Source organism: Megalobrama amblycephala, linkage group LG8 (genome assembly GCF_018812025.1).
Source record: "Megalobrama amblycephala isolate DHTTF-2021 linkage group LG8, ASM1881202v1, whole genome shotgun sequence".
NCBI classification, from domain to species: domain Eukaryota; kingdom Metazoa; phylum Chordata; class Actinopteri; order Cypriniformes; family Xenocyprididae; genus Megalobrama; species Megalobrama amblycephala.
Window position 1 is genome coordinate 23389615 of NC_063051.1, and position 24268 is coordinate 23413882.

Here is a 24268-nt window from a genome sequence, read left to right on the forward strand (position 1 = left end):
CTATGGAAGTCAGTGGGGACCGGCAACTGTTTGGTTGTTTCTTCAAAATATCTTCCTTTATGTTCAACACAGGAAAGAACTTCATGCAGGTTTAGAACCATTTGAGGGTGACTAAATAATGACAAAATTTTATATAAAATACTACTTTGTCACACTCATGACATTTGTTGAATTGTATTGTTCAGTGATCTGAAATAACATATGGAAACATGCTAGTAATTCCTGCTCTTGTCAATCAAACTGACAATAAAATCATAGATGTCCTGAAGCGATTATGTAATTTGGATATTAATTATGTGTGCTCCAGCATTAAAAAAAAAAAAAAAAAACTATAACTGCTGTGCATGGTTATGCTCGATTATCATAATAGTTTTTAGTGTTTAGACAATCTGTAAAGAGACACTTTGGAAATGGTAATAAATTCCGGCTTTAATGATGGATATAAAAGACCTCTTCCAAGAACAGTAAGATAATAACTTCCATAATAATAACTCTCTGTCTTGTTTGGTTCATGGCTCATGTCACACTTAATGGCATTGGAAGACAATAACCAAACAACTGTCACACATAAAAGTTATTTAATATAAACAGAGTTCTCTAATAATGTGTGAGGGAACAGATCTCTGTAATGAAGATTGATAGAGTTTCAGTGATCAGTGGTAGATTTAGCAAGACCACTGTCCATCCAAGGTGTGTTAAACCATGGGTTTTGTGGAATGTACACAAACACATCCATCCCTCATGATGAGAGGCCAGTTCTTTCTAAATAAGGCAGCTTATCTCTTTTCCTGTCATTTCATGTTGATTCCTCCCTGGTTTCTCATTCTCTGTGTGGCGTACACACAAAGACAGCCTGAACATTCTTTGCCCTTATATGGCTAAATCCCTGCTGTGGGCCGGCTCTGTTTGGGAGAACAGAGACCTCTGATTGGCTGAGAGTAAAATGGGAGGGACGCATTACTCGAGCTGATGCTCTGAAGAAACTTTTGTGTCCCGTAAGTCTAACTGTCTCACTCTCCAGCACAAAAACACCGTCCAGTGGACAGCACAATCTATCAGCTGTAGGAAAGGTGAGTTTATTGTGCTTTGGATTGGTTTTGTGTGCTAAGAAGTCTTTCCACAGAAGTTCTGGATAAATTTAGGACACTGAGGAAAGATCTGGATGGAGCTGGTGACGTATGATGGGGTTATGGAGCTAAAACTGATCCAGGATCATCTCTCATACTGCTGAGGAAAGGATATGGACATGTTAGGACTTTTTTTAGTGTACAGTGAGTGAATACTGCTTTCTAATGCAGTTCAGTGCATTTCTGTTATAGATCCAGGAGTTTTGTCCTCCTCAATGATGGTCACAAATGATATAAACTTTAATTATTCAGTGAATAATGTTTTACTTTGCATGAAGCTGTGACTTGGCCGCAAGCGCTTCATCTGGAATACAGCTTTTGGCTTTTTTGTTAGTGTGCCGTTGAGGTCAAAAGTCAGAGGTGAGACCCATGACGTAACCATTGGCTGGAGGACAGGACTTGAAATGATTGCAGAAGAAACTCATTAACAGACATCAAGAAAGCAACTATAGGGATATCATGATGTTGTTTTAGATTTTTGTAGTCTTTATTCAGAGGGTGACCAAACTCTACTGTTGTCAAACTGCCCAAGTTTTAGTGAAGCAAATTCACTTGTTAGTGTCTCTCTGAATTCTGTAGATGTTTGCCAAGATGCAACAAACAAATGAGGGGACAATGTGACAGTGTTTGGGTCATTCATGGATGTTCATAACATGCAGCTAAAATGAGTGATTGACAGTTAGAGTACATTAGGACATCAACTTGAAGTTCAGAAATGTTGATTTGAGAGACACAAACCAACTAACAACACAGAATTCATCTGATGTTGTTTGTGCTGCTGATTTCCCAACATAATGATGTCACTTCCAGATTCATTTTTATTAGTTAAATTGGTTTTAAGAAAAAGTAACAGGATGTGACATTGAATTTGAGGACATAAAAAAACAAAAACTGATTGACAATTAAAACAATATTTAAACCCACGTTTAACCCAATTTCAATTAAAACCAAAGAATATTGTCTTATTCAGTATATTAAGGCATACTCAATGAGGGCATGAAAATGTCTTGTAGGGAAGAGAGTTTGATGTCCTTCAGGCAGTTGTTCCGGTCTGTTTCTGCATTTAATCCTGTGGTCGAGCTGGACATTGTGTTCTGATGATGCGGTCACACACACACACACACACACACACACACATTGGGTTTTCATGGTTTATGGGGACTTTCCATAGACATAATGATTTTTACACTATACAAACTGTATTTTCAATCTCCCAACCCTAAACCTACCCGTCACAGAAAACTCTTAGCATTTTTACATTTTCAAAAAATCTATGATTCATAAGCTGTTTTCCTCATGGGGACCAAAAAATGTCCCCACAAGGACAAGGATTTTGGATATTGCCATTTTTGTGGGGACATTTTGTCCCCATAATATAGAGTTTAACTGAACCACACACACAGCCTGAAAATAAGCAGTTAGTTAATCAGTTACATCAATTCTATTCCTACTTCATACTCACAAAGCACACAGGACAGCCAGGAATAATGCAGTCAGAAAGTTTAAAATAGAGAATAAGGTAATTTTACACCAAAAATAAGTTAAGCAATTATTGGAGATACATTAGACTTTTGGCATATTCATAATTTCCCAGCTAACAGTGAACATTCTCAGACCTTAGCTGATGTTCTGACAAGGTTCTCTTAAGGTTATGAACAAACGTTCTTCCAGTAACATTAATAGAATGTTCGTTCAAAGTTATCTGGTCTTTATAAATGTTTATCAAAACGTTAGCACAAAAACATTATTTATACATTGTTTATGGAACTTTTTTTATGAAATATTTTATTTAAAACTTCTAATGTTTTTTTTTTTTTTTTTTTTTTTTTTTTTTTAAATGTTTTTCAGAAGTAACATTCCCATAACGTTTGCAGAAGGATAAAAGGGAATTTCCCCTTAAAGTTCACAAACAAGAGTAAAATATTTTAAAAACTAGACCTTTTGAATGTTCAAACAACATTCAGAAATAACGTTTTCCTAACTTAATGGGAATGTTGGCAAAATGTTCTTAGAACATAATTTGTTAGCTGGGTTAGTGCTGCTGTTCAGTGTGAGATTAATGCCTTATAAAGACACTGAGCAGGTTATTTGCATATGGACCAGGACTGATATAGAAAGAATGATTGGATCATCCCACAGCATTTGGTTGCTTTATTGAGCAGACATTGAGAAGCTATGAATACAAGAGCAATAAAAACACAGACATGAAAATGAGTGTTAGCTGACTGTGGTCTTCCATATAACATGAATTACTCATTCACAATGAATGATGTATTGATAAATGTCATGGTTATGAAATGTGCTGCTGTTCACATGGGACTCAACAGAAATCATCTGTAACATCTTCTCTGATGCTAACGGCATTATAGGCCTTTAGGAATCTGCTCTGTTTACAAAATGTTTTCCTAGATCAAAGTTGATTAATATCTTTAAATCACAACCACTTTGGAGTTAATCGTATAGGGGTGACAGCTAACTAAATCAGTCTTAAAAGGCGCATTTTAAAGTGACTTTTGGTCTGTCTATAAATCCTCAAATTCAAAAATTCATTACAATCCTGCTCTCAGCCGTGTAGTGCTTATGTGAGTGTTTCCGAGAGTTAAAATATGTTCTAAGAATGTTTTGTTCCCATTAAGTTATGACAATGTTATATCTGAATGTTCTCTGGACGTTCAAAACGTTGAATGTTTTAAAATGTTTTTTCTTGGTTGTGCAAAGGTTAAGGGAACATTCCATTTTGCAAACATTATGAGAATGTTACTTTTGAATGTTTTCTGAAATGTGAAAATATCTTGAGCTTGTGTTCACCACAGACCTTCGTTCAGGTATTTTAACCAAACACTCATTCAAAAAACCTGCTGATTTCAGGACGATGGAACCGGAAGTGCTAAAATGCAACTTGTTTCCGGGTTTTGACCTACAAAATGATGTCCTCCCTTCAGCATTGTATTGATCAATCTTAATCCCACATATGGCCATTTAGTGTCTTTTGCATTTATGCAATATACTGGAGCCATACTGAGAAGGGAGTCCAGAAGATTCATCAGCGTTCCTGGACACGTAATTTACATAGTTGTAGGTGGGGATTATGCTAATTGTAAATGAGCGTGCACGTGCAGCCTATTTACGAATGATTGGAATTCATTAACATACATTTAGCTATCAAATATGATGTTTATGAAGCATTTATGTATCCAGAGGAGAGTTTTCGGGAAGGTGTTTTACGCGCAAATTACTCAGAATTTACTCATATTTACAAAAGTTTCATGAATGAGGCCCATTGGCTCTACTGTTTGGAACTGTTTTCTTTGGCTAAATAGAGGAAAAACAGACAATATTGACAATATTGTGTCTAAAATGTAAGTCACCTAATAACCTATTAACTTACTGTTTATTGAATTGTTGTATAAAATCAATATCACATTTGCAAATGTGCTGATATTCAGGAAAACAGCAATTTTGCACGTGATATTACTTATAATGTTTTTAAGAACATATTACTGAAAAACAAGAACTTATGCAGAAACCTTTTTTTGCACCATATCTTGATTTTTCTATATTTTTTTTGCTCCAAGCTTCTTTGAGCACAAGTGGAAGCTTATTCTGTTGCAAGGCCTGTTTCAAGTGAAACGGGTTAAACATATGGCCGCTGCTAACTCTGAACCCTGTAATTGTTGCTTGCAGACATATTAAAGAACATATTCTGCTCTTTTTCTTAGACCTGAAACACCATCAACATGTCGAGCAAGCGAGCGAAGGGGAAAACCACTAAGAAGAGGCCACAGAGAGCCACTTCAAATGTGTTTGCCATGTTTGACCAGTCACAGATCCAAGAGTTCAAAGAGGCCTTCAACATGATTGACCAGAACCGAGACGGATTCATCGATAAAGAGGATCTGCATGACATGCTGGCCTCTTTGGGTAAGTCTGACAGAGAGGAACTGACATAATATTATGTGCTGTATACATCTAATGACATTGCCTTTGGTGCGTTTGTGCTCAGGTAAGAACCCGTCTGATGATTACCTGGAGGGAATGATGAGTGAAGCACCAGGTCCCATCAACTTCACCATGTTCCTCACCATGTTTGGAGAACGGCTCAATGGAACCGACCCGGAGGACGTGATAAGGAACGCTTTCGCCTGCTTTGATGAGGAAGGATCTGGTAAAACAAACATTGCTTTAATATAAAGAGTTTGACCATCTTGGAGGGTTACACAGTATGGAGTCCAAATTAAAAATAAACAGGGATGGGTATTGACAGAAATTCAAATGTTCAATCAGGCTGCATTTATTTCTATTTGAAAAATACAGTAATACTGTAATACAGTAATTGTGTTTTCTATTTGAGTGTATTTTAAAATGTAAATTATTCATGTGATGCAAAGCTAAATTTTCAGTATCATTACTACAGTCTGCAGTGTCACATGATCCTGTAGAGTATAAATTAAATGATATATATACTAGAATTTTATAAATGTCACTTCATTCAGCAAATAGAAGATATGGAAGTAATTTCTCAAAATGCAGGTGCAAACAAAACACAAATGCTGGCAAAATAATTTTAAAATGCCTCAATATTCAAATGTAATCTCATACATATATAAAAATGTAAGGTCTTCTAGCTCTAACTGTATGTTTTATTCTTCGTCTGCACAGGTTTCATTCACGAAGACCACCTGCGAGAGCTGCTGACCACTATGGGAGATCGTTTCACAGATGAAGAGGTGGACGAGCTTTTCAGAGAGGCTCCCATTGACAAAAAGGGAAACTTTAACTATGGCGAGTTCACCCGGATTCTCAAACATGGAGCCAAGGACAAAGACGACATGTAGACGATCAGAGCACGTCAGCCACAGCTGGACAGCACATTACAAACACATACATGAGGAACATCCACTGGTGAAAAACATGCAACAAATATTTGGTGATCTATAAAATAAGTAATTCTATCTCTAAACGTATTCAGTACGATCAGATTACATTGCAAACCATCTACAATGCATATTTTGTGTTTTTATAGGGGACTTATGAAATATCTACAGTATGTTTGAGTAGGTTGAAGCAGCTGTGGCTCGATCTGTGCAACTCTATTACATGGGAGATGCCATAAACTTGTTTAGATGTAGTGCAAAGGATTCTCAGCATCTCCTTTTCATTGATCGATATCAGAGACATGATGTGTATTAAGGCAAGACACTACCAGAAAAATGGGGTCCATCTCAATTAGCTCCCTAGTTCAGTAGTAAGAGCACTGATCAGGGAGTCAGCAATTTTAATTGCTGTCTCAATCGCAAAATCTTTCCAGTGCACTGAAATGTTCATTCCCTAAAAGTCCCACAATGCACAGTGAAAACCTGGGAGCATTGATGCTCTCCATGTTCCCTTAACGGAAGGGATCATTATGGTCATTATCAGTGCACACGACCTAGGGAGCTGACTGAGACGCACCCATTGTCTTTTTAGCCACTGGTCAATTTTGATGATCTGTTTTGCTTCCATAACATATTTTTGACTAGTTGAAAGGGAACATCCAAAATACATATTTAAGTATATTACATTTTTACTGAGAGGCTTGTTCATATATCATTTGCTGATTTAAATTACATTTTATTCCTAAAAAACATGGTGACAGTTTATTTTATTTTCTGGATTATGACACTATTTTTGGATTAATGGAGTAATAAAAGAGAAAGCCAAAATCCCCTCTTACTCTAATATGTCAACAAAATCAAGAATTTTGAACCTGGCTTTATACAGTGTTCTGTTCTGGAAATGTATAAAAATGAGCAAATATTTAATTAGATCATGCATATTTAAACATAACATTTTAATACAAAACTTAAGTTTATTGTGATTACTCAACTGGGGAAAGTATGGCAATATATATTAGATAACATTTTTACCCTATATTCACATGTAGTGCCTTATACATTTTGAAGTCAGATAGATATTCAGATGTTTATCATTTTGTATATGAAATATCTGTCATCTCCTTTCAAAGCTGTACATTCTCCAGAAAAAAAAAAAATTGTTCCTCAGACTTTGGGATGTGTAGAATTTTCAGTGGTACTGCAACTTCTATTTCCCCATCAAACCTGTGAATATCTGGCTTATAAAATGTGTGATTACATGTGGCAGCTCTCAGACATGAAGTCATCCATCATACAAACATGATGTATTTTATACTGAAATAAAGATGGTCTCATACTACAGTGAAACTCCCAAAAATCATTTGTTCACATGCAGAAATCAATTTCATGCAGAGTCATTTCTTGACATCGAATTGATGAAAGGAAATTCATTTCTCCACAACATGAATACAAACATATCAAAAACAAGGCTTTTATTTCTCTGTAATGTTTGTACAAAAGACACCAAATAAAATCTCTGTGTCAAATGTTTAAGGCAGATATTGCACAGACTAGTCCAAAAGGTTTTCTAAGGAAGCAGGTAAGGCACAAAAGCCAGTTTTACTGTCCTCAGTTATACATGCACACATATGACCTTTAAAAAAAAAAAAATCCATCATGTATTTGGTCGTACAGGAGAGAGACACATATTTGATGTATACACACACGCACGCACGTTAAAAAGCAGGTCTATGCCAGACAAAAACCTGAATGATATTTACATGTTTCACATTGTCATCTAGAAGATCCATTTTGCAATAACAATAATACAGTTCCAGGAATATTAATATTGGCCTTTCGGACCAGGTGAAAAAATAGAGCATATGAAAAATATAGATAGTACTGTTCCAGTAACTAACCGAATGATCACAGTGGTTTTGAGTTAATTAGATCTGTAGTACAGATTGAGGACGCTACAATATGACAGTCAGTTTCTCATATTCAGCTCAGACATGGCTTAAAAATACAGACGCACCTTATAGATTCCTTAACTCAGAAATAATTAAAAAACTCCATTTGTTTTGTCAGAGAGGTAACATTACAATGACTCGAACCCACAAAAAAAAAAAAAAAAAAAAAAAAAAAAAAAAAAAAAGTCAAGAGAAATCTGAAAACTATAATAAACAAACCTGAGACACACTGAAAACCAATGAGAAGTAACCTGTGCAGTACTACAGAACATGACCTCTGACCTTTTCACTGACCTCACTGAGAAAAACTAATCAGAATTATGGCACGTTTCTGAACAAGTAAACTGAAATGATGTGAACTGCATCATAAAAAGGCTAAAAGGTTAAAATCATTACTACAAAGACTAATCTGACTACCTGTACATGTTCTCAGTTTCATGGAAACTACAAGCATTAAATCATAATCCATCTAGATACTCTAGTGTCCAAAAAGACTGAGGGAATCGCTTATGAAGACACTGGAAATCTTCTGTTTCTAAATAATATTTGTCAGTTCTCTAGATACATTCACAGATTATGAGCAAGAAAGAAACACTTCAGTTCATCTCTGAGAGGTACACAAAACTCCTTTAGTGTCTAAATTCACTCACTAACAAATTTTTATAACCTCATAATGTCTCCTTCTACATTGTGATTTAGAGAATTTACGAAAATGTAAAACACTGTTAATGCCGATCATCTACTTCACCCAATACCATCAGAAAAATAAAGCTACAGCTCTAAGCTCAAGTTACATGAGAACTGAAGAAAATCAATGTCAGCTCTGTCTTTGAGACGACCTCCCCTCCGCATCTCAGACAGACACGAGGCATGAGCGATGATCTCTGCAGTACGATCAATTTCCCAACGACAGGCCACAGCACAGACGCACATCACGCCACACCAGAGAGCTCTCTGATATTATTCTGACTGGGACTGGATAAACGGTTCTGACATAATGACTAAGAGGTGAAATTAAACTATAAAGTGCAGGAAATAATGACAAAAACACACTATTGGGAAAGACTTTCAAAGCTGAGATTGTAGAAGTAGAGGCTTCATCAGCAGTGGCTTTCAGGCAAAATCAGAGCAAAGTATTAAATCTAAGAGAGCACATTTGGTCCCTAATCAGACTATTTAAATGCTGCATGCTGGTCTTTGCATTCACAGATCACAAAAAAAAAAAAAAAATTAAGTTAAGCATGCTACATGACGGATAGATGTCTAGCCCTGGATATAATGATGCAAACAGGCAAGAGCTTCTTTATCAAAAACTATGTAAGGCCACTTCAACAAACATTCAAATGAAAATCCCTTGGCTGTTGTTGGTAAACCTGAGATGCACAGGTTTTCTTGAGTTTGGAGAATGCTTATGTTTCTGCCTGAAAGGATGACGATCCTAGAGTCTGAAATGCAAAGAGGGTTTTATGGATGCCCATAAACTTCATGTACTTAAAAAAGGTAAGAGGTTTTGGTTTAAAAAGTGTTTTAAAAAGGTCTTTGAAATACATCTTTGTGTTCAAAGAGAGGCTTCACTCCTGAATCCACTGAAGTGAACATCGGTAAAGAGGATCTCCAGGTATCTACCAACATCCATAACAATGATTTTGAAAGACATGTACTAAAAGCGTCCAGTTTTCCATCTGATCCAGAGGCTTCTGAGAAAAATGAGCAAACAAAAAGAGTTCAAAGTCAGTTAGTCTGCTTGAGTTTTTCTTCCCCTCCGCACCAATCAATTGACCGCTTCTGTGACCGTATTATGCACATACTGCGAAACCCACGTGCTCGCAGGTGGACCCGGTTGTCGGACGCTCCACGTGCCAGAAGACGTAAAGCGGGCAGAATCTGTCACATTCTTGCTGAGGACATCGGAGACACCGGCCGAACTTAGATCGACGGGAAGGCCTGGATGAAAAGAGCGGCTCATGACAGGAACCGATACTGGTAATACTGCGCTCTCCATCAAGCCTGGTGCAGCATCAAATGCATCCCTTGAAGGCGTTTCTGCTCCGGAATTAGCGATGGTCTCCGAATTGCCATTCTGGACGAGCTCACTTGAACTTTCATTGGAAGGACTGTTTGCTTGCTGTTGCATCGTTTGCTCTTTCTGTCTGCAGTTTTCTTGCTCAGCTGCTCGTTGCAGGGCCGCATCCACTAGAAGCTTCAGATCGCTGAAATCTTGTGCGCACAGCTCCGGTGGGGTAGGAGGAGGCGTGTTGAACAGGACTCCACTCGGGCTCACCGCTCCCAGGGTCGGGACAGAGGTAGAAGCAAGCGGGATGGTTGTCAGGTGTTGATCTTCGCTCCGAAATCCAGTTAGACCTTCTCGTCTCAGCAGACCTCGTGTGTCAAGCTGCATCAGAGCCTGAACACCTCCGTCTTGACTGCCTGATGACAAACAACCAGCTCCAGCCAAAATCGCCGTTGCGGTGTTACCCAACAGCCTCAAGTCCAATGTTGGTGCGGGGCAAATGACAGAGGTGCGAGTTGAAGAGGCAGGGCATTCTGGGGAGGCAGATCTGTCTGGTTTGCTGGTGCGTCGTGACATTGTAAACTGAGTGGGGTCTTTGCCGTCTTTCCTGAGCAGGTCCGGAAGGAGCCTCCGGCGGGCATTTATGAACCAATTACAGATCTAAAAACAAGATTAAAGATTCCAGAGTTTTAGAAACTTAAAATGCCATGTAATTATTTACATTATATAACGTTTAACCACATACATACAATATTACTTTTATACAAGGAGATATATACTATATCAAACTTCAACTGCTTGATTGCTTGTATTATCAGACATCTAGTGTTGTCGTGATACCTAAATTATGACTTCAATACAATATCCGACTAAAATACCTCGATACTGAATCAATAGCATGGGAAAAACAAAACAAACCCCTGAAACAATGGGGTTTTTTTTAATGTAAATTTTATATTTAAAAAAAAAAAAAAAAAAAAAAAAAAAAAACACAATACAGTTCTCATTTTATTTTATCTTTGTTACTAAAAATAAGCAAAGATGCAATCAAACACTATGACAAACACTGTAAACCCCAATGCTCAAAATTAATTAGTTTACGTAGGACAAACTTAAATTAGTTCAGTCAAATTAACTAAACGTATTTAGTGCTTTTCTTTCAAGTTCACAGAACTGATATTTAAGTAAACTGAACCGTTTCATTGTTTCGAGTTTAATGAACTTATTTCTTTTAATTTAGACGAACTTAAGTTTAACTGTAACTGGGCTGGGATTTCCATTTCCCAGCAAGCTTTGCCCATGACACTTGAAAGGAGAGTAAATGATAAAATTAAGTGTGTTTTTTGTGTGTGTGCGCAAGATTAAATGTTAAGTGGGACATCTAATAGTGATTAATGTTTTGTTATGCCAATTTAGAAGAGTTTGTTAATGTGGGTTTTTGGAAAGTTACCATCATGGTGACAAGTGTTGCATGTGGCTTGGTTTGAGAGCAAGTATGTTAAATGCTTTATATTGCTGTACTCATTCAGCAAGTGCTATACCATGCTATTGTTAACATGTTAGCATATTCCCAAGTCAGCATTTTTTGAATTAGCTTGTTAGAGCTAGCTAAGCACTAATAAAAAAAAGTTTACATTGAGGTTACATAATTTTAAAGTTAAATGTGTTAAGAATTACAATGTATGAGTACAAAATAAAAGTTCTGCTTACTTAAACTTTGAATTTCTTAACTTAAAAGTTGAGGAAACTGATTGTTTCAAATTTGAGTTAACTTATTTGGGTTTACAGTGCATTCTATATAAGAAAGATATAAGTGAAATTAAGAGTGCTTTATATTTTTCAGGTAGGCTACAGTAGGTCTATTTAATAGTAGCATCCGAGAAAGAAGTTAAATAATCTAATCTTGTTAGTCTCAGACAGCAGCTGGTTTATTAGTCTGCTGTCACTTTAAGGTCTGCACGGATCCAATACACTGGAACACATACGATTTCCAGCTCAACTGTTTACGTTCACTAAAGACATACCCAACTGTGTTTACATGAATACTCGCCAGGATGTGTATTTTGACATTTGACCATTCAAGCTCAGTAATCCACAAAAGAGAACTGAAGCCGCAATCTCATGCTGTCTAAAGGTGGCTTTCTGTGCATGTGCTTCAGGTCAGAGTCCGACAGCGCAAATGTCCCAACACGCACTATATTTTCCTCATGCGTGCATGCAGGTTTCTTTCCTCGTCATGCGCTGCATGCGCACATTTTATTCCCTGCAGGGCGTGGAAGCAGTGCTCTGCACACATGTCCTGACTCCTGCTGTCACACATCGATGCAAATTAAGAAATATGCCTCTTATTACAATGCAGTCATTCTTAAAGTACTGGTACTAATAAAATTTCATATCATACCATTTTTAATAGCAGGGTATCATGATACCTTTTTAGTACCGGTATATTGTGCAACACTATGCCCACCTAAAAAGATAACTCCTAAATGCTACTATAGAGCCATGAAGATATTAGAGGGATAGTTCACCCAAAAATGAAAATCCTTTGATCATTTACTCACCCTCAATTTGTTCCACACCTGTATGAATTTCTTTCTTTTGCTGAACACAAAAGATGATATTCTGAAGAATGTTTGTAATTAAACAGTTGATGGGCCCCACTGATTTCCATAGTATTTTTTTTTTCTTCCATACTATAAAAATTAAGTGGTGTCCCACAACTGTTTGGTTATACATATTCTTCAAAATATCTTTTGTGTTCAGCAGAAGAAAGAAATTCATACAGGTATTGAACAACTTGAAGGTGAGTGAATGACAGAATTTTCATGTTTGGGTGAACTATCCCTTTAAGATATTATAAACATGAACATCATGATTTTCAGTAAAGCTGCTTTGAAAATTGTTAAAAGTGCTATAGAAATAAATCTGACTTAACTAAATGCATTTAACTCATGCTGTGAGTTTCTGCACTTTGACCAATAATTTCCATTCTTTTCAATCCTTTGTGGTGACTGGATAAGGGTTATATATAAAAAAAAAAAAAAAAAAAAAAAAAAAAAAACACATTTTCATTAAAAAACAGAAGCACACTCAAAACAGTCATTGAAGAAATACTTTAGAACTAACTAGAAACAGACTATAGAATGTGTCCTTTGACCATGACCATTGATGATTTTATTAACTTCCAAGCTTTTCCAGACCTGGAAAACTCACAATTCCCTGATATTTCCAGATTTCCAGAGAAAAAAGCATTATCTAAAGCTAAATGTAACACTACTATAGGCCAATAGGTTTTATAGTATCTTATACAACTTCAAAACCACAGAAACTGATAAATGACTGTATAAATGATTTAGTCATGTTTAATTCTATTAACTTAAAGGGATAGTTTACCCAAAAATGAAAATTGTGTAAATTTACTCACCCCCAACTTGTGAGTAAACCCCACTGACTATGGCAATGGGGTTTACTATGGCAGTCATTGGGGGCGAGATCTGCTTGGTTACAAACATTCTTCCAAATATCTTCCTTTGTGTACAGCAGAACAAAGAAATATATACAGGTTTGGAACAACTTGAGGGTTGGTAGATGACAGAATTCTCCTTTTTGGGTGAACTATCCCTTTAACATTAGACTCTCACACACACACACACACACAAAAAAAACAAAAAAAAAACAAAAACAAAAAACAAACAAAAGAAAGTTCAGTTTAAAGAGGTATTGTATTGGTGATTCTGTCCTTTATATTTCTTAGCATAGGGTCAAAAAGGAGATGATCCTCACTGCAGAACATGAGATGGATCCAGATCCAACTCCTCCCACTTTACATATCCCTAAACCTACCCGTCTCCACCCCCTGGAACTGGATCCAACTCCTCCCACTTTATATATCCCTTATCCTACCTGTCTCCGCCCCCTAGATCTTGTATGTTCTGCAGTGAGGGGCTACTGAAGAAAAAGGGGTGAAAAAACAAAAAAAAACATGCATTTTTGGATCCTATTGTGGCACCCCCTGTTGGCAAGGCAGTGAACTGCATGCTGTGTCAGACAGACAGCTGGCTCTAATGGAGACCAGAGGAAATATGCAGCACAGGCCTCGCCGCCCGCATTCCTGCGCTCTGACAACACCGCAGCTCTCGCTCAAGGACAAAACAGCGCAGACTGTGTGAGAAAGTCTTGTCTTTGAAGATTACGGCCAAATGTAAAAGTGAAGAATGGATAAAAGACACAAAAATACAATACTGGAAAGAGAATATTCCTCATACTCAACTTGATGCTTAGACTATTGACTCAGTCTGGTCCACTTTGCAGCTTATTCTGGCAAAAAACATGCTCATTTAGACAGAATGAGCCTAACTGACATTCATAACCAAATTAACAGGTTTGTGAACTATATTCCAGGTCCTCTGAAGGAAGGTGAGGAACAGACCCAAACTTAAGTCAAAATAAGTTAACTTAAACAACTTAAATAACTTTAATAAGTTTGAATTAAATTTATTTATTTATTTGGTATTAAATGGTAATCAAATGGTAATTTGGCCTTCTTTTGAGCTCGAAAGCTTCAATTTAATTGTAATTGCATGGAAAACATCATACTGGTTTGAAACATGAAGTCAAGTAAAGGACAATTTTCAAATTAAGTTATAAACTTTAAATACATGATACTTTCGCATCCAAACTTGAAAGCTTCAGTTTTGTGCTAAATGCATGAAAACCATGTTTTGTGCTCACCTGTGACACAGACAGATGCGTCTGTCCAGACAGGCTCAGTTTCTCTTGCTCTGACGGATACGCATTGAAGCGATGCTCATACAGCCAGTCCCTCAGAACCTGAACGGACTCTTTGGGGAGGTTTCCACGGCGGCGGCGTTTGGTGGAAGACCCGCTTCTCCTGCCGCTGGTGGACAGGTTGAGAGGGTAACCGTCGTCTTCACATGGGTCACTGTCCGACATGGCAGAAAACTCAATGTCTCCGTTCTGATCCTCCTCAAAAGCTGAGAAGATGAAGGCAGCAGAATATTATTGGTCTTAAAGTGCAACAGCAGACGGAATGAAAGTGATTCAGTTTAGGTCACAGAAAGTTTACAATGCCCTTAAATAGCAGAAATACCACAAATGGGTTCACCATGCAAAGTATGCACATTATATGCAGATGATCTTCTAAATTTGGCAAAATGCGCAGTACAAAAGATACTGCGACCTACAACGCATCCATTTCACTGGAACTAGAACTAGAATTGCAAGTCTTTTTTTGGGCTTGCATTAAAACTGCAAAACGAACACCTTTATTTCCGAGGAACAGAGAATCAGTTCTTATCTTCCGTCTGAATCATCCCGGTCAGTCATTTAAAAGCATCCTGCAGATAAATCCGTTTGACTGCACTCAATTTACACATCAAAAGACTATTGACTCTGAACAGCTTCTCTCCATTCACACCTTTAGCATGACCCTCACAAACTGAGGGAAAGGCAGCTTATCTGCTGCTCTACAGGTGGGCCAAGCAAGCATTATCAAGGGAGCATTATCTGCTGATTATTATGATAATCATTATGACCAGATAAAACAGGAATTCTTGCAAATGATTCTGAACACAGCCATAACCAATAATATAACAATTAGGGTTGCAAAGGGGCGGAAAGTTTCCGGTAAATTTCCACGGAAACTTAAGCTGGGGAATTTTGGAAATATTCCAATTTGGAAACTTTACAGGAATTTACGGGAATTTACGGGAATTTACGGGAATTTACGGGAATTTACGGGAATTTATTGGAAATTTTGGGAAATTTATTTAAATTTATAATATTTATATAAAAAGTATCATATAAAAACAAATAATTTTTTTTAATTTTGTTTGGTCATAACATGAAATAAGAGTTATTTATTTTTCGCATTCAATTAATTCTAATTTAGTAAATATGTAAAATAAATATATTTTTATTGCAGCAATTGTTATGTGTTATTTATTTCAGTGTCACATGATTCTTCAGAAATCATTCAAATATTCTGATCTGATACTCAGTTTTTAACATTGTTGGAAACAGTTGTGCTGCTGAATATTTTTTGGAACCTGTAATACTATTTTCAGGATTCACTGATTAACAAAAAGTTAAGAAGACAGAATTTATTCAAAATCTTTTCTAACAATATCACTTTAATATCACTTTTTGTTTATCAATCTGACACATCCTTGAATAAAAGTAATCAACTGACCCCCCAAATTTTGAATGGTAGTGTATATTGTAACAAAAGATTTCTATTAAAAAATTCTGTTCTTTAAATTTTTATAGAATCCTGAAAAAGTATCACAGGTTATAAAAAATATTAAGCAGCACAACTGTTTCAAACATTGATAACTGAAGGATCATGTGACACTGAAGACTGGAGTAATGATGCTGAAATCAGCTTTATCACAGGAATAAATTATATTTATGTATATCAAAATAGAAAACCATTATTTTAAATTGTATTGATGTTTCACAATATTACTGTTTTTTTCTGTATTTCTGATCAAATGTGCATGTTATGGACTGGGGGAATGCACAGAGCATGCAGGGGGCGTGGCGTCAATAGCCCTGCAATAAGTCATGTGACTGTGATTGAGGAATGTGCAGGGTAAAAATTGAACTAAAATTGCATTAAATATGGTTGTTTAACCAAAACTATGCAGCAAGATGTTCTTTTCAACTACATTTAAGTACCCTGTTATAGGCTAACCTGTAATTTTGCAAATTCTCTGTTTATTCCCATTAATTCCCGTTAATTCCCATATATTCCCGTTAATTCCCATGGAAAGTTTCCAGCTTTGAAAATTCCCGGAATTTTGCAACCCTAATAACAATACACAATAGAGTGTGTAATATGCTGATGCTAAAACATTTACATTTGAATATTTGATCACAAACATACCACTGTAAAGCCTGATAATCATTTTTTGAAAACGAAAAAGTGTTTGAGTATCATATTTGATTCATCAGGCTTTTATGGCTCATATAGTCTGGTATAGTGAGAATATGGAGCTCATACTCAGAGGATACAGCTCAATTTTATTTAAGAGGAACAAACTGAGCAAAAATATGCAATATGACACAGATGCTGATATTTATATGGCCAAAAAGATGAAATTATGATGCTTGTAATGTAAATCAATGAGATCTTTATAACAGTGCAACAGACTACTTACACAATGCATTTAATTCTCATTATTATTATTGGGAGATGGTGTATTACCATTATTATTATTATTATTATTATTATTATTATTATTATTATTATTATTATTATTATTATTATTATTATTATTATTATTATTATTATTATTATTATTATTATTATTATTATTATTATTATTATTATTATTATTATTATGCTTAGTTTTATGATCAAATCTCTGTAGTTTTAAAACAACAATGCAATGATGATTGAGAGATGAACAAATAAACCTTCCTCAAAAGCCTGATGGATCATATTTGAGCAACTTGGGTAAAGTTGGTTTTATATTTGCACATTCGGACATCCGTATTCAATAGCCTTGTTAATCACACTACATTGGACATTCACAAGTAAATATGCCATTAAAACAACACTTGCCTATTTTGATCGACTGTGAAAAATGTTGTAAGTTGACAACCGTTGGTTGTCAATATGTCGCTGCTTAAAATTCGCAAACATTAAATTTATTGCACATTTATTGGAAAGTCTGAATTTATCAGAAGTCTGAATGTGCGAATATAAAACCAACTTTACCCAAGTATTGAGCATCACCTCACGGCCCTTAAAAGAGCAGATGGGACCCAAAACAACAGTCACAGCCTCTCAGCATTAGACAAGGCCAAGAATCTCTGGACAAGCACCGCAAATACTAATCTGAAGTTTCACGTTAAATCAAATTCTCAAAAAAAAAAAAAAAAAAAAAAAAAAAAAAAACACGCTTTTAAATTAATTGCACAACACTCAAAGATATGACAATTATTGTTAACTGCATCTCCTCCAAACAATGAAAGGACCTTCTGAATTCTTGAAAGTGATGATAATACCAAGTTTCCACAGTGTTATTGAAGTAACAATCACAGTATGTGTCTAAACACTGTATTTTTGGCAGGAACAGCAGTCAGTGTGGTTATGGGAAAGCATAGGCTTTCATTTATGTTTGATAACTACTCAGTATTCAGTGTTTCGGAGAGACATGAATCAGACACACTTCAGCAGCTCAGAGTTTCTTTCTCCTGTTGAAACCTGAAGCCCTAAAGAGCAGCTAAAAATGTGGGAGTTCCTGAGTCCCTCTTTAACAAAGCAGATTGTGTGAGTGTGTGTGCGCGTGTGCGCGTCTCTCTTCTGGACATTCATGTTTCAGTCTGCAACTGTATCCGTGTCACAGTTTTGCATATCGTTTGTAGCAGTATGCAGTTCTCTCTAATGTATTTGACAAAATGAAAACGTATGTTTTTTGTGAAGGAGGAGGATGAATAGTCCTGCATTAGAGATTATATAAAACTCTTTTTTTTTTAAACAGATGTTAAACTACTTCGAGTGGAATCAGATTTGGAAAAACTGGCCCTCAGAATGTTACGTGTGAACCTCAGAAAACCACAACCAAACTATTAGTTCATGCATCTAATCTAATATAAAATCAATGCAACAAATGATTCATTGAACTCCATATACGACGTCATTTCCGTCTTCCTGATTTTCGTATTGCATATTTATATTGAAACAGATAAGTAGTAAATTTGCAGACCCAAACAAACACTAGGGCCATAAGCAAGCCAATACTAAAACAAATGACTGAATAACCTCTGTATCTCCAACGTCATTTACTGCAACTTTCTCACTTTTAGAAAACGCTTACATTTCACACAAAATACAAAAACGACCAAACAAAAGTCCGTTTGCAGACGCGAATAAACAAACGGGGCCGCAGACGCGCGAAAAAAACGATTCACCAAACAAACAAACGCGCGATGACGTCACCAGACCACAATGATACAATGTAACAAACGCGTCTAAGTCAATAAAGCTGGAAAGACTGCAAAGGCCCTTCAGTAAGGAGTCCAAATGTATCAAAATAAAACGCGTGGATGAGCTGTATTTTGAAAGGCGAGAATCAAAAGCACATCTGCGTTTCACGCGTTCAGACTGAAAATCACGCCACGATCACAGACGTGCAGATGGGCAGCGTGATCAGACACCAAAACACCATTCAAACACTCACACGACACTCTGCATTCACTCGACACAAAACAAGCACATCTGTAAACGATTCTCACCTCTTTTGCTGGGCTTCATCCTGGATGTTGGAAAATAAAACACAAAATGTTTGAAAAAAGTTGCTGGTGTGGAAACGCGGGTCCTCGTCAAACGGAGAGTGTGTTCTTCTCCTCACACACACTCTCTCTCACACACACACGCACAGCTGTGTTGAGTTGAAGCTCCAGTTATCAATGAATCTGCTCATTAGTCATTAGTGTGTCATGAGGGAAATGATCCTGTTGACAAACAGCCGTTTACCTGCAGCACCGCTGCTCCACCAAACTCTCTCTCTCTCTTTCTCTCTCCCTCTCTCTCCGTCCCTCAATGACAGGATCTAGATCCCTCCTCCACACTGCTAGGGGCCAATAAGGGCCCCACATCTGTGTGTCATCACTTTTTTTCATTCAAAACTCACAATTCAAACACTTGTGCGAGTTTATTTCATTAGCAACGTTTTAGATTTGCAGTCTGGATCATCATTTTATAGATTGAAAACGTAATTCAAACTTCCAATCTAATTGAGTTCGATAGAGTTCGATTTTCGAGTCTTATCTAAACTTTATTTAAAGTTTTTTATTATTTTGTATGAATGTGTGCTACAGTAATGTATGCTCTGTACAGGTGTATTCTAACAAATTAATTGCTATTGTTATAAAACTGTTTGTCATATCTTCTAACATGCAGTACGCATCACACTTTATTTGTGCACATTTATAATATTTATTACTATCTTTTTTTATTTTGCATTTCTATACTTTACTGAATGCCATTTTATTTTATAATTAATAAGATATAAATGTTTTAATATAAATAAAAATATACATACTTTCTGACTTTTACAAAATATTTTTCAGCTATAAATAACTGTGCGTAAAATATAAACAATATAAATTAATCTTTTTTTTTATTTTTTTGCTTTTTTCAAATATAACAATGAACAACAAACATCTGACAAAACACAAAGGAGAAAAATAAAACCAAAAATAAACAATAAATTAAAAAAAAAAAAGAGATACATGTAAAACAGTTAAAAAAAAATCAACAACTATCAAATCAAGTCATGTGGCACTATATTTATATAATTCAAAAAGGGTTTCCAAATTTTATAAAATAGATCACCCCTGCCCCTCACTGAATATGTGATCTTTTCTAAAGGTACACAGCTGCAAACCTCCGACAATCACAGTCCAATCGGCACATCAGAGTCTGCTTTCCATTTCAAAGCTATACATTTTTTGGCTATTAATTACAAAATTTCCATAAGTTTAATAGCATAACTATTTCGGAGGTTAGAGTTGGTAAAATTACCTAATAAACACACCTCAGGATCCACTGGAAAATCAATTCCATGAATCTGTGATATACTTTCACATACTTTCACCCAAAACACCTTCACTTTAGGACACAACCAGGTAGAATGCAAAAATGTTCCTTCTTCTGTACCACATCTGAAGCAAAGGGGTGAAATACTGTTAATAAATTTATGTAATCTAGATGGAGCGTAGTAAAGCTGGTGTAAAAAATTAAATTGAATTAGTCTATACCTAGAATTCAAGGTTTAGGTGACCCCATCTTTACACAATTGACCCCACAGGTCCCCATCAATTCTAACCCCCAGATTCTGCTCCCATCTACCTCTGGATTTGTCAAGGTCATCTAAAGACTGATAATGATTTGAAATCAGGGCTTCGTATGTTCTAGAGATGGTTTTATATAGTGGTTTATCTGAATAGCAGAGTTGTTGTAGATAACTAAAGAATTCTTTATTACTCAAATTATATTTATTTTTTAACTGTTCAAACGACATTAAAACATCTTTATCGAAACAATGCTCCAAATGTGTAATTCCCTTATTTGCCCATATCTTAAAATTTTTGTTTTGATCGCACATAGGTAGCAATCTGTTTCCCCATAAAGGTGTCTTAGGGGAAAGAAAATTATCCTGTCCCATCATCGATCTCAGTTTATACCAAGTCTGAACTGAATTATAAATTAATCTTTAATGTAATTTATAATTATTTAAAAATTTAATTTTTATGTAATTATTTTAAACAAAATATTTTCTAATTTATTTGATTATTTTGACTAATAATAATCTTTGTTTTCTTCTCCCCATTTTTGGTTACTATTATGTCAGCTCTAAGAGAAAATTAAATTCATTGTAATTTAGCTTTTTTTTTTTGTTGTAATATTAATATTTAAAATTTCTATCCAATACTAGTCTACTTAAAATACAAATCTGCAATGTTTATTAGGGAAAATTTTATTATAGATTTAGTTCTGAACCAAGATAACTTGTAATACCTGGTGAACCTAAATGTTCCTAACATTAAATATATTCATTTCATATGGACCATTATATTTCTGAATAACAAAGTGCTTCTCAATAACAGTGTAACAGTACCGTTGGGTTAAAAAGGGTCTTTTCATAATACAGTTCTTGCAGGAAATGGTTCAGTGTTTGTTTGCATACAGATCAGATTTGTGATGTATTTTCTCAATGCCTGTGGCAAATCTTGATCTTTCATGTGCAGGAATGTGCAGTTCACAGTCACAAAAAACACCAAACAACATTTCCTTAAACTCTGAAAATAAGTGCTCATTATTTCACCTCTTGGAAATCTTGGATTGTTTCCCATTTCAACCAGGAAATTAAAAACAAACAATAAAATAGAATATATATATTTTTATTATAAAATATGTTTTTACTATATATATATATATATATATATATATATATATATAGTAAATAAGGTATGAGAGGCTGTGCTGTATCGTGAATAAGTCACGGCTGAAGGGCATTGTTAGGCACGATGCGAAGCAGTACTAGCCTTGAGTACCTTATTGCTTTTATAAAACAGTTACCACACAATACAAATATTAAAGCCAAAAAATATGTATCAATGCAACTTTCATGAAGTAAAATCACTAAAAGCCTTCCTTCCGCCTGAAAAATAGCAACAGAAGAACAGCAACAGAAGTTACATTATTACGCCATTAGATGGCGGCAAAGACTGTCTTTATGAGTGTGTCAGTCAGTAGCAAAGACTTTTATATTGAAAAGACTGAATTGTTGTGAACACGGAACAAGACGCAACTGACAAATGCTTTGACTAGCGCTGTCAGTCACGGAAACCCCCTAAACTGTTAAAAGGACAAGATATTGCAGCGGACATTTAAACTGATTTTTTTATTATGAACATAGGACTGACCTGAAGGAAAATGCTAAATCTGAATGCAGGTAATAAACTCGCTCAATCGATCTCTTTCTCACAATACTCTTCAACATAATACAGTAAGTTTGATAAATGTAAGCTTGGTTGCTAAGGGTGTTGTGTAGTGATACACAGAACTGTTGAGTGAAGCGGTCATAGCCGTGTTTTATCATGAATAAAACACAGCTATTGACCAATCAGAATCAAGGACAGGAACTAACCGTTTTATATACATACATATACAGTAATACACACACACACACACACATGTTCAACTCATCTTCAGCTTATAATCTATTATGCTGAGAAATAAAGAGTCATAAACACATTTGAACTTAACTCAGATTTACTGTATTTCTTACTAAACAAAAGACCCTGACATACACAGTCTAAACTTCATACAGCATTAGACATATTCAACAAATCCTAGTCAGTAAAATATGTGCTTGTTTCATAAAATATTGATTATCAATCTTTATAATAATAATAATAATCTTAAATCTTGTTGCTACAAACTCTTGCATTTAGATTATTTATTCTCTGACGACTCCCCCAAAAAACTATAGTAAAACACAGCTGAAGAAAGAGGGGCTGATTGACGTCTGGCGTCACATCAGGTCGAACATCATAACCTGACCGCTGTTGTGTTTCACCACTGGCCAGTCACTTAACAGGTGTAGAAAACAGTTTATCTAGTATCCAAGCAGCATGAACAGAGAGGGGCGAAACACAAATCCCTGTGTTGCACATGAGAGTTTCTCCAAAATTCATCTGCTGTAATCCATAAGAGGGCCGTGTTTGTGTCGTCGTCCTCAGGGAAGCCCACAAACATGATCAAGATCACATGTGAACATACAGCGAGACAATAGGAGAAAAAAAAAACATCTGTGATCTCTCACCAAACATGTGAAAATCAATCTCACAGCACTAAAACACTAGACAGTGAAAAAAAAGGTTGTCAGGTGGACAATTTCAAGACATTCAACTGATATAATGATGTTTTCATAGAAAAAGATTCATCCAAGAAAAATAAATGATCATAAGATGGTATCTATAGAGTGAATAATAGAATAAAAATCAGACATGAGATTGTAGTGTATTTTTGCACATTGACGTTGGTTGATTTGTCTGTAGTTCTCAGTGTCTGTGTGCTTGAAACATTCGGGCTGAAGGAGCGTCTGTTTCCATCTGAACCACTTCAGCATGTCAAGTTACCATCGTAAACATCCGGTTACTGAATCCCTGAACGGAATTGCTGTTGTGTAGACACAGATAGTGCTTACAGGAACTTCTGCTCACCATGTGAAGATTCAATGTTAGGCATTTGGTGAACAATTGCATAAAATAAAATAATAAAAAACAAAAGAAAAGAAAAGAAAGCTACGCATCCCCCCTGTTTGCATTACTATAATAATGCATCTGAATGTTTACTTTTAATTTTTTTTGTACATCCCATTATTTTCAGCATTGATTCTCACTACTCTAATGCAGTACTGTTTTGTCCCATGCAAAATTACTGTAATAAATTAAAACAAATTTAAATTAAATTAAAGTTAGTGAAGTTATTAAAAAGACATAAATGCCATAAATATAGAATATGTAGTACTTATTTAAATTCTACTTATGCTTCATGTTAGTATTTTTGTATGCTGATTTAATTGGGGAAATAGTGTCAACGACTGGTAAAATATGAATAAATTGGGTTTACCACAAGATTTGTGTTCCTGTATATCTAATATGAAACTTGAGTTTACTAAACAAAGGATATGTGTATTCAAATATTCATACACATGATCATGATCCATTATTCTGGATTTATCTGTGGAACTGCAGGGTTTTCAGGGC

The 24268-nt window shown here is 35.6% G+C and overlaps 2 protein-coding genes across 2 annotated transcripts; one reads left to right on the forward strand and one right to left on the reverse strand.

Annotated features, from left to right (window-relative positions):
- Nucleotides 1-914: 914 nt before the first annotated feature.
- Nucleotides 915-7342, forward strand: myl9b (myosin, light chain 9b, regulatory). Its single transcript, XM_048200135.1, has 4 exons — nt 915-1070; nt 4847-5048; nt 5131-5292; nt 5787-7342. The coding sequence occupies exons 2-4, from the start codon at nt 4865-4867 to the stop codon at nt 5960-5962; spliced, it is 522 nt and encodes a 173-aa protein (XP_048056092.1). The 5' UTR covers nt 915-1070; nt 4847-4864; the 3' UTR covers nt 5963-7342.
- Nucleotides 7343-7458: 116 nt separating this feature from the next.
- LOC125274075 (homeobox protein TGIF2) lies at nt 7459-19555 on the reverse strand. Its single transcript, XM_048200134.1, has 3 exons — nt 19226-19555; nt 14693-14955; nt 7459-10621 (listed from the first exon to the last, which is right to left on the reverse strand). The coding sequence occupies exons 1-3, from the start codon at nt 19242-19244 to the stop codon at nt 9722-9724; spliced, it is 1182 nt and encodes a 393-aa protein (XP_048056091.1). The 5' UTR covers nt 19245-19555; the 3' UTR covers nt 7459-9721.
- Nucleotides 19556-24268: the final 4713 nt, after the last annotated feature.

Coding starts and splice junctions, on each gene's coding strand:
- LOC125274075 (XM_048200134.1), bottom strand. Junction 10,622..14,692: donor CGCATCTGTCTGTGTCACAG/GTGAGCACAAAA, acceptor TCTTGTTTTTAG/ATCTGTAATTGGTTCATAAA.
- myl9b (XM_048200135.1), top strand. CDS start 4,865: ATGTCGAGCAAGCGAGCGAAGGGGAAAACCACTAAGAAGAGGCCACAG. Junction 5,049..5,130: donor TGACATGCTGGCCTCTTTGG/GTAAGTCTGACA, acceptor GTTTGTGCTCAG/GTAAGAACCCGTCTGATGAT. Junction 5,293..5,786: donor CTTTGATGAGGAAGGATCTG/GTAAAACAAACA, acceptor TCGTCTGCACAG/GTTTCATTCACGAAGACCAC.